This window comes from Pelophylax lessonae (genome assembly GCF_965119305.1).
Source record: "Pelophylax lessonae genome assembly, chromosome: 6".
In the NCBI taxonomy this organism is placed as follows: Eukaryota; Metazoa; Chordata; class Amphibia; order Anura; family Ranidae; genus Pelophylax; species Pelophylax lessonae.
This window is the reverse complement of record NC_138773.1, coordinates 120,561,073-120,573,034: the sequence shown is the minus strand read 5'-3', so window position 1 is coordinate 120,573,034 and position 11,962 is coordinate 120,561,073. Positions and strand designations below refer to the sequence as shown.

The 11,962-nt window shown below is 39.4% G+C and overlaps 1 protein-coding gene across 1 annotated transcript; it reads left to right on the top strand.

Annotated features, from left to right (window-relative positions):
- Positions 1-9,375: 9,375 nt before the first annotated feature.
- LOC309558649 (uncharacterized protein) lies at positions 9,376-10,300 on the top strand (the record flags this gene model as incomplete). The annotated part of the gene is made up of 2 exons (XM_082261714.1): positions 9,376-10,002; positions 10,055-10,300. 2 exons carry the CDS (start codon positions 9,376-9,378, stop codon positions 10,298-10,300), a joined length of 873 nt encoding a protein of 290 aa, XP_082117840.1.
- Between the last annotated feature and the right edge of the window lie 1,662 nt (positions 10,301-11,962).

The window sequence follows — 11,962 nt, the reverse complement described above, 5'->3', positions numbered from 1 at the left end:
ACCCTGATTTAAGCAAAGCCTACCTAAAATGGATGTGTTATTAGTTGTCAGGCTGTTCACACACAACCAGATCAGCAGCTTAGCAGCTCACAAAAGAAAGATTTGCAAAGTTGTCTTTGAGTCCAATGAAGGTGGTTAACCAATGTGTAAATGGTGTCCTCTAGCCACCCAAAGAAAACCTACAAATGATTCCAATGGTATTGCCATATCCCCAAAGTACTTTGCATAAGTGAGTCAATATTGGTTTCCTCACTCTAGTTGCAGATATATTCCAGAAGTAAGACCTAGGCTAATGTAATAGGAACAAAATAGGGGCCAAGTTGGAACTTGCAAGAGAAACCCACCACTTTGTGTGTCCTTTTTCCCATTTGTATTAGTGATTTAGGCAGTTAGACAGAGTTGAGATGTTTCATATGATTTTTTGCAAACAGACGAGCAGGTTGTTTAGTAAAATGCCTAATTGTCTCCCATTTTGAGGAGTCATCTAAAGTCACATGATAGGAAGAACTAATGTATATTTTTCTTATTTTTCAGGGGATGCTGGTTACCCGCAGCTGACGTGGCTGATGGCTCCAATCAGGTACCCCCAGGGCCCAGCAGAGAGGAATTACAACAGGGCCTTGCGGAGAAGCCGGAGTATCATTGAGTTGACCATAGGTCTTCTCAAGTCCCGGTTTCTCTGCTTGGCCCGGCCTGGGGGTGAACTCCTGTACTCTCCTACAAAGGCTTCCAAGATCATCCTGGCGTGCTGCGTGTTGCACAACATGTGCGTTGCCCGGGATGATTCTTGGGAGCTGACGGAGGAGAGGGAGCCAGAGGTCCGTCAGCCGGCGGCCCCCAGGCGGCGGAGCACCGCTGCCGGTATGGCCACCCGGAATACCCTGGTTGCTAGCCACTTTACATGTAAGTACTGTAACCGGTCAAGATAGGGCATGTGTATTAATTAGCTAGTTAGCAGAGGTGCCACTCACAGGGAGACAGAGGGTGATTATCATCTGCCAATGACACTTGCCATTGTAGATAAAGTGTAGTCAACATTGGTAAAATTGTGTTACTTGAGCAAAAACATGCACCTCTAACCATAAACATGTTGGTATTGTGAATAGTGTAAAGGGCTGAGAAGAGCTGGCAGGTGTTTATTTGTGTCTATGCCACCTGTGTAGTTATTGATAACATGAACGGCTGCTTGGTATCTTATGGTGTTGTAATTTTCCAGAACATCAACATCTTGGAATCATGGCACGTACCATGGGAAGCCAGTGGTGATGGGCTGTCTGGCGTCACAGGTGTGTATTCAAATGTTTACATTAATGATTTCTGGTTTGTGTAAGTTGGCATAAAATGTGTTATTTCACTCGTGATGTCGAAATTAAATGAAGTTCAGAATGAAGCAAACAGGCATTAAGATGTGATTTTCATAATGAAATGTCTTATCCTTTGTTTTATTTTTCCAGGAGTGGTACTGCTTGCGGGTGTAGGTGGTAGAAACCCACCTTGATGGACTCCACTCATTTTCTTTTGTGGTCAGTGGATATTTGGTAAGGCACATGGCCAATGACCAACATGAACACCCTGGAACTTCGAAAGTGGCTTGGAAGCTGCCCAGCAACCTTGCCATGCCTGTCCCCTATGAGCTGGTAGAGGTGCAGAATGGATTCTGAACTCTGCCGGAAGTTGTGGAAGACATCAGAATCCCGTAGCCATGGAGCAAAGATCGTGGTCTGGCGCTGTAAAGGCACACGGACTGGAGAGTGACAATATTCTTTTGCTGCATCCCTCCTTCTGCTGTCATTCTCAAATAAATAAATACATTAGAATTGAACATGTGTTTTTTTGTTTTGTGTGGGTGCCTACAGACAAAAGGGCCATCCACACTGTAAGATTTAGAGAAGACTTTATCCTTCCGATTGACATTTTCTATGTAGTGCAAGGGCCTGCCTGATTGCATCCAAATTGAAAGTGTTGAGGTTTGAGCTTCTATTATATGGTTTGGTTAAGTCTACAGGAAAAAGTCTAGACAAATTGTTAGTGTATGGCCCATTAAGCTGGCAAGGCCGGAGTTTTGCACTTTGCATGCTGCTTGTACTGGTGATGTGAGGGGTTGTAATGTAGAGTAGGGATGTGACAGTGTTGTGTTGAGGTGTGAGGCAAATGTAGTGTTGGACTATGAGGGCCTGTGTTGTTGAAATATGGAGAGAGTCCAATATCAGACACCTATGTTTATTGGTCAAGAAATTGTAAGAACCATGGTAAATATGTAAAGAATTGCATCTCGATAAAACTAGGACCACACTCATAAAATCAAAATTGTGTTGTTTCCATTGATGTGCTTGAAATTTGGGTAGGACACCCCCCTCCCCCCCCAAATTCAAGATAGTTTAAAAAACTGTTTAAAAAAATGAGAGTGAAAAGAGATCCCAAGTGTAGTGATGTGATTTGAACCCATGACGTTGTGAACTGCAGTGAAGTTGCAAAGCACTTAGCTATTGTGCAGAATAAAGCTGTATGGTGGAAAAAATGGAGTGTGTTAAGGCTAAAAAGCACATATAGCTAAAGAACTAAACATTGTATGGAATGTGGGAAGAAGACCATGGTAAAATTGTGAGGTTTCATCTTGCCCTGAAGTAGGGTAGGGGTTTGGTCACTTGCCTTTGGTACTTTCCTTCATAAGATCGATTCGACACACAGACAAGATCAAAAAAACACTTAAAATGGTGTAAGCTTGCAAGCGCTTCTGAGTGTAACATTATTTAGCAATATATATTATGTAATCCGTTACATTTTAGCAATATAAACAAAAAAAGAAAATAAAAAAAGTAGGTGGAGATGGTAAGCCTCGAACCTACAGCAGAGGGAGATGAATTACAGACATGTGATGTGTCGGAATTCATTATTGCTGTTTTACTCGCCAATTCGCCGCAGCGCCAGTTAATTGATTTGAACGCGGCGAAACTGAAACACGTCATAGAGGTTTGAAGCTGCAGTTTCTTTAAATCCGGCCCATAGTCTCCTTTATGAGATATAATCCTCCCTATTCCCCCACATCTATTTAAATTAGGTATCCTTCCCCCACTAAGATAAACCCATTACCCATAAGCCACCCTCTTCCCAACAGAGACCCCTGCTTATCCTTTTTCCCTTCTAGGGATATATATTCTAAAGATTCAATAATTGTCCATTTCTATTTTTCTAAAGAACCAATGGGTTCCTGTGTATAGCCATGAGTGGATGGCCTAACATGAAGTCCCCTTGGGTATTGTCGTCTTTGTGGCGATGCCCCCAGGAAGTTCTGTTGCCCTTGAATCCCCAGCCAATCAGGGACCAATATGGGTGGAATCTCCAGAAAGGAAAATAATCCAGGTAGTTGATCCGGCCAACGTAATGCATAAGAAGAGTCCCCTTTTAATATTATTAAATGAAAAGGGTGACCCCAATGGTAGGTGGTCCCAGCATTACGTATTTCTTCTAATAGCGGTTTCAACAGTGCTCTCATCTTTAAGGTTTGTCAAGATAAATCTGAGAGCAAACGTATTATGGATCCTTCAAATTCAAAGGGGCCCCTAGTCCAGGCTTTTCTCATGATTTTTTCTTTAATGGAGAAAAAAATTAATCCTTGCCAGTACATCTCATAGAAAATCAGTTCCCATGCTACGAGGGGCCCAAACTCTATGGACCCTATCTATCTCAATATCCTCTGACAGGGGTCGTTCCAGGAGCTTATTTAATAGAGCAGTTATGTTATCCTTCAGGTCTGGACCTTGTACTGTCTCTGGTAACCCCCGCAGGCGTATATTGTTTCACCGGCTTCGATTTTCTCCATCGTCTTGGTGGAGTTGAAGCATAGTTAACTGTTTGAAAAATACTTTTTGGGATATTTCCAGATCAGATACTCTGGATGTTAGCAAACTATGTCCAGTCTCCACCACCTCTATCCTATTATCCATATAGTCAATTTGCCCCTTTAGGGAATTTATCTCCTGTGTAAGGGTACTTACTATGGAAGTCGCCATTGCAGTGAAATCTTGTTTTGTAGGCATAATAGAGAGGATCTCCCTCCATTCTGCTATCTGCGGTTGCTGCAATTGTGCCATATGAGGTGCGGAGGTCAGAGCTGCTGATATTCCGGATCCCTGAGTTGTTGTCTGGTGGGGTCGACTTTCATGGACAGATTCTTGTAGCTCCATTTGGCTGATATAACTTTTCCCAGTTTTCTTTGTTGCAGTGGGACCTGCTGTACCCGATCGTGTCGGCGCCATCTTAGATTGCTCCACTGCGCTCTCCCTTGGGGGGAACGCCGGAGAAAGTAAGTAGAGATGTCCGCTCCCTGGATAACAGCTCTCGGTCCCTTTGGCTTCTCACTGCAGATCATAGGAGGGATACCACACGCTGGCTGCTCAGGGCAGATGCTTCCCTACGGGTCACGGAGCTCAGTTGTGAGCCTCCTCACTGCGCCATTTCCAGACCACGCCTCTCCTCCCTGGATACTCCATTGTTAATATCAGAACTATTGGGGCTAAAAGGAATCATATGAGGCCATACATACTGTATTATTTTACATATTGTTATATGGCATCCTGGCAGCCATCTTTGTCATGAGGTGAATGTAAGTTCATTATCCTTGGGTGAAGGTTCTTACAGAAAATTAGCAAAGGCTTAGCAAAGACCTTCTCAGGCCAATAAATTAAAGGGGCCCAGACAACACGCCAAGATAAGGACAGCCATGGTGCCAGGCTGGGTTATAATGAGAGTGATGTCATTCTTGTTTCAATTTCAACAATGGACAAGGGATCAGGATGTTTCATTTTTTTTTTTAAGTGTCCATTTAAAAATTTCTTGATGAAACAATTTTAGTGATTGTATTGGCAATAATGTCATGGTACCATTATCTTATATGAGGCATATATAAATAGGTCTACTTAATTGAATAAGTTCAAGGAATGTTTTATATATATTTACTCTTCTAATATTCAACCGATAGTCATTATATATTGGGGGGGGGGGGGAGGTACTCCTTGAATTATATGTGTATTATTATTGATAAAGTAGGTATCAGTTTTAAATACATAGAAGTGGGTAATGTGAATACCATTTTTTTATGCTTAAAGAACTAATTGATATCTTGGATCTTACTTTAAGTTACTTCACGTTCAAGGTATTTGGAGAAGGAATGTTAATTGCTGTGGTTTCAGACCTTATTCAAGCAATATATATAATGAGAGAGTCAGTAATCTGGCTGGCTTGGAAGACAACGTCCTAAAGATTTAGGTTTTTCTCCAAGGCGTATGTCAGAAGGTTTGAGAAAATTGTTGAATTAAATGAAATTACCCAAACTTTTATACAGGCAAACAGTGCCCCCCTTTTATGATGGCGAGGTAGAGGTATATAGTGAAATGATGCCCCATCTGACGTGTCACCACGTGGAAAACAAAATCCACACCTACATTCCCAAAGGATAAAAGTTTAAAATAAGTTGAGAAAGAAAAGAATGGAAAAGATTGAGAGAGAGGAAGGAAGTAAGAATACTCCGAGGAGGTTCTGACACACTGATGGGAGACATTTTGAAGCTGATGACAGGCTATTCAAGTGACATGTCAGACAGCAGACATTGAAGTTTTTGTTAAAGTATACATTTCTATTTATCTATAGGCAATTTGCTTGCCATATACATCTGACTGAACCATTATATTATCTTTATAGCATCAAGATTTGAATTTAGATCATTCTAACTGCAGTATGACCAGTCTATTTTCCAATCTTGGGAGATTATACACATATGTATAAATCCCCTTGAGGCTGATTTCAGTTTATAGTAAATGGTGCAGTTGTGATGTATACTTTAAATAAATTAACTTAGTGGAAGTTATCTTCATCCCAAACACATTCTTGGCTTATAGCCAGTTTGGTGTATGGTGTAATAATTGTTGTCCCTGCATTTTTAAAGTTTTAAATTGTGAACATCTGTTGGCTGAGAGAGGTCATGTGTCACATCTGTCAAATTTTGTTTCCATATTTTGTGAGCTCATGAGAAGCTATTAATCACATTCCAGAAGTTACGGGTTTTGGTTACATTGATATTATGTAATAATATCCTTTAACTGTATTTTTTAAATTACCTGTGTGATACATATTATTGACATTTTCTTCCACATTTTATGTTTATTACCAGTTATATTTTGACATTATTCTGCACTATATTTATTTAATAAATATATATTTTTGCACAAAATTGTATCCATCTTGTCTTCAAGTTAGGGTCAATAAACGATCTCGAGTTTGTGTTGATTTATGGAAATAACTTGAGAATCTCCTTAATTATAGATCCTTACTTATTTGCATAAATAGACACCGTTTTTTTAGAGAAGTATAAACATTCTGACATATTTTGGAGATCCCCCCCAAGATAAGTGCCTACGTTTGAAACAAAGGATATAATTGTGCAAAATATATATTTTGTTGCCATATTCATTGATTGATTATTGCTATTGTTGGATGCAATATTGAACATGGCTGAGTCAAAAAGTGTTCTTGATGAGTCTGGTCAAATTGGTGCAGAACCTGAGACTGGTAACAAACAGGTTAGAGAAGTGATCAAATTTAAGGTGATGTCTTTTGTTAAAGATAGATTGGCTATGAAAGATGAGCTCAATCATTGGGTAACTGGAATTCAAAGTAGAATTGCAGAATATGTAAATTATATTTGGTTTGATGAGTCCTGGGTTGCTGGGTATCTTTGTCAAATTGCTCAAGCTAAAACAAAGAAAAATAAAGATTTACTGATACTTAACTCGTGGCCAGAATTTCTTTATACAATTGTTGAATTAGCAGAACAAAAGAACGAAACATGAAATCAAACAAAAGGCGGATCATGTTAAAAAATTTACAGCAAACAGTTCACGAGATTGAAATTCAATATGAAAAGTTTGTTGGTGAATTGAATCAGTTGTCAGATCAAATATCAGTTTATCATGATAAAGATAACCAGAATAGAGAAATGATTGATTCTCTTAAGAAGGATCTGAATCAAAAATATCATGAATTGTTAAAGGTAAAGGTAAAACATTCTGTATGAGAAGGGGCAAATGTCACAGAAACTATTAGCAGAGCATACCCAGACATTTGGTCTGTCGAACCTAACATGGTTAAATGGGTCATAAAAGAGAAGGTGTCAGATGTTGAAAGTAACTTCAGTGTTGCCTCAGAGGAAGAAGAATATTTTTCTAAAGAAGGTTCTCTTCCTAAACTAAAACCAATCTTACTTCATAAACACTCCAAAAGTATGTCTCATAGGAGTGAGATAAAAACCCATCAGCCTGTGTATGACAGCACAAAGGTGATAACATTTTTAAAAGAAACTGTGGGTCTGTTTACTAAGAAAGGATTGCCTTTCTATAATTAATCAATATCATAAAGAAACTTATGAGGAGGTGATGATGACCCTGAACGTAAAATATGACGAACAGAAAGCCAAATTCATTTCATGGATGTTTGAGCCAAAGCACAGGTTTTTCTTTAATTTCCTATGAGATATGTGCATAAATACCTGGACTGAAGTAATCTCAGAAATAAAGACAGATTTGGTCCCCATCGGTTAGCTACTGCTGCAAGGAGACCCATTTTTATTTTAAAATGTCAGCCAGATCAAAGCTCTAGGGAATTTTTGTCAGTTCCCAAAAATGCCTATAGCCTGGCTGAGAAAGATCCCAATTTTGAGAGCTATGGATTCATCCAACTGTTTTATGATGCTTTGCCAAATAAAATAAAAATAGTTCTTGCCCGGGATTACCATCCCAGAAAAACTCTGGATTGGCTACTGACAGAAAGTACAACCCTTTATGCTGTTTTACAGAATAGCAAGGAGACTCAGGATAAGAGGTTTAAAAAGCCAATTGATGAAATAGCTGATATTCACAATAAGAGAGATGAGGGACACTTTGAAGCCCCAAAAAGGAGTTATGCTGAAGTGGTTAAGAACCACAGTACTCCCAAATTGAATAAGGCTAAACCCAATCAAGATGACCCAATCCAGATGAAAAAAGGTTCCGGTAGTTGATGGTAATCCAGATAAAAAGCATCAGTTGGTCAAAAGGCACTTCCCTCTGTATAGGAGATACCCGAGAGGTAATTATAGCAATATCTGTCCCTATACAATCCATGGCTGGATATCCTGGGGAGTAAAACAAGAAAACGGACATACATGCTTAGCGGAGGGGACTATTGGGATCCGGTCTACAGAAAGGACATCCACCTATGAGATATTCCTGTGCCTTTGATTTATACGCCATCTGGTAAGAGGCTAAGTTAGGCTATCTCACAGGGTGGAATTACAGTGGAAATTTCCTCCTTCCAAACCAGCCTATTTGAGTCTTTACTCTGCGCCCAACCTTATCTTATCTGGTAAGGAGGAAAGCCTGTCGGTGGTGGGAATCACTGGTTCACAGCACTGGATACATCACTTGAAGTTGATTTTTCACATTTCTCACAATACACCATTTGGTGAAAACCTCTTAATTGGACTTTGTAGTTTTTGCACTAATTCTGGGTTTTCAAGGTTTTTCACTGTATCACGTTCACTATGATCTATTGATTGTGTACATTTATGTTATTTGTTTGTTCACCATATTTATATGTGCTTACATGGCATTATATTTGTTTAGCGCACCTATTTTTTTCAACATTATTTTTCACTAGGTATAGTTCAGGTAGCAGCTTTACTCCTACCAGCGCACCCACATTTTATTCACAATTATAGAAATTATCAGTATGGCCCGAAAAGGTTCAAAATGGTTCTGAATCAGAAGGTTCTGGTAAGTCTCAGGCTTCTAATTCCCAAAATACAACCCCAAGGGTTCATTGGAAAAATAGAAGTAACTTACATGATTGAATAGACCAGATGCAGAGTCAGTTTGGGTTGTTGGCAGAACAGATGGAAAAGTTATCCAAGTTTCTCACTGCTAAACCCAAGAATCCATTTTTAGGATAAACTACTCCTGTGAGAAGTTCTCCCCAATAAAAAAATGGGGGGGGGGGGGCAGACTAAGGTGTCTAATCATGCAAATGCCTGTAATGTACCAATAAATAAAAGTGAGGAAATGAACCCAAGTGTCTGTATGCCTGAAAATAATTTAACCCTTCCAATGCCACATGGCGAGGAGGAGGGGCGACATGTTTGTGATTTTTATCTTACAGCCCACAGGGTCCTCAGCTGTGAAAAGCCTAACAAGCACACATTCCAATGTGAAAAAGAAAGGGGGGTCGATGGGTGAAATGTAACATGAGAACCGATTCACTTGTCATTCGAGATATCTATGCTCCTTACAGGAGATAGACCACAGGTATTTAATGGAGGTTAAATTGCATAATGATTTACCACAAATAATGGCTTTATTGGACACAGGTAGCCACGCAGCCTTTTTAGCTCAGAAATATTTTCAACAAATCCAGGATTTATCTTCTGAGAAATATAAGCTGAAAAGTTTTACAGCTAACCTTATAAATGGTTCAGGCACTGGCTTAAAGGTTAAAGGAAAAGCTTGGTTGAACTTCAACTTGGCAAATAAAATAATTTGCCATCCCACACTAATAGTTGATTTGCCCTATGATCGTTTGATTATTGGCATAGATCTCCTTAAGAGATTGAATCCCATTATGGATTTTATCAATAAGGTTATCTGGTCCCAAGTTAAAATGCCCATTAACTATGAGCATTCCCAGTCCTATCACAGTCAGCGTAACTGCCATGTGATTGAGGAAAGACCAGACTCTATTGAGATCCATTTTCAGAATTCCCAAGTTTCAAATATCTCATTCTTACAAGCAACACCCACCTTAACCGTAAGTGGACTGAGGGATAACACCATATGTGTGACCCCTGAAAGAGTTAAAGATGTTTGCTTGGAAAGTGATGTTCTAACCTTTCACATCCATCCAGAAAATATTGACTCTACTGGGTTCAGTAATCATACCCAATTCATAGCAGTAATTGAAAAGGTGAATGATGATATGGTCTTTCCCCTATAGGTTAAGAACTAAAAGGGCTAAACTGGATTCAAGCCAGGAGCACAGTTATATTAGTAAGGATCTACTAAAACAAGTGGCAAAAGTAATTAGGTATCCAAACCCTCAAGATAACTGGTTCCATGAATTGGATGATAACTCTGATAGTCATGATATCATTGTTAAATGCATGTTATCTATTTCTATTGGGGGTAAAACAACCACTTATTTTTTCCTGGTACTCAATGAGCCACGGTGTCATATGTACATTGGCAACGATATATTACTGCTATACAAGTGGATTTAGTGAATTCCATATTGTGGACTAGATTAAAAGCGGATCCATTGTGCTTTCATGAGTGAATATGAAGTCCACAAATCATCCCAGATATTGCCATATGCAGTAAATGCATTAGTACCACAAAATGTTGTCATTCCTCCAATTTCCAATAATTTTCTATTACCTATCCAAGTACCAAAAGGCCAAAAAAGAAAGAACCTTGATGCATTAATATGCCTTTCAAATAGGATGTAACAACTGGGGATTTCAGTAAGGCATATCCCCCATGGTAAATATCCATCAATCCAAACCCCAAATAATTGTTAATAATGGTACTCCAAATGAAATCACTTTGTCTAAAGACACCTCTAATTGGTCTGGCCTTAGATTCAGATTATTATACTTTTGGGTTTCTAAATGTAATCATTGGCCTAATTCCTGAATAATATCTCACTGAAGAGCAAATGGTTGAACAGATATTTTATTCTTCTCCTGAAGGATTGTTCACCATTAACTCAATTTATCCTTTCAATCCTGAAGAAGGTACCTGCCAGGTGGAAGAATCTTCCCTTATCTTTGATCATCTACTTAATGAGCAGGAAGCCAAGGAATATAGTGGGTCTATCAGGAAGACTAGTAAGTCAAGTCATGACCTCATTGACAGGCTTGAAGAAGCCTATGAAATAGGTCAACCTGAAGCTTTTCCAGGATATTTGGAAATAGTCCAGCAGGAAATCCCCTTAGCTAATGGTTGCTCTAATGACTCAGAGCACCAAAAATTAAAAGAAGTTCTCCTGGAGTGCCAGCCCAGGATATCTTTGCTGAAGATTCCTATGATTGTGGACTAACAGACATACACATTTCCAAGATTCAGACTGATCCAGAGGCACCTCCTGTTTATGTCAATCAATATCGTCTTCCACAAGCCTGTTACGATTCACTAGCGGAAATAATAGAAAATCTCAAGGAGAGAGGCATTATAAGATCAGTGAACAGTTCTTACAATAATCCTATCTTTGGTAAACCTTATGTGCTGATCTCAGACAGTTCAATAAACGTGTCTATATGTCCGGCTATCCCATGCCATATATCGACCAATGCTTGGCACAAATGCAAGGTGCCAGGATCCTTACCACACTGGATTGTGCCCAAGGATATTGGATAATCAAGGTAAGTCCTGAACAACAATATAAACTGGCATTCATATTTGGTAAAGAACAGTTTACCTGGACCAAATTGCCGTTTGGTTATATAAATGCGGGTCATGAATTTGCTGTGTTCTTACATAAGGCTATGCCTGATGCCACCGGAAGGGGAAATTTAACATATGTGGATGATATTTTGTTGAAAAGCACCTCATTTGAAAAGCATATACAAGAGATTAGGCATGTGCTTAATCAGTTGAGAGAGGCAGGTGTTAACATTTCATTACAGAAAGCCCAGTGGTGTCATACCAAGGTCAACTTCCTGGGACATGAGGTCACTTCTGAAGTTCTAAATCCTCAAAAGAAGGAGGTGGAGGCTGTGATGAAGTCTAAAACACGTAAAATTATTCACGTAAGTTTATTGATAACTATGCGGAAATCATTACTAAAGAAAGATGTACCATGGATGGTGGGGGGGTGGGGAGGGAGGGCCAAGAACAATCTATGGTTGAGCTTAAAAGAAAACTCACCCAAGCCCCATGTC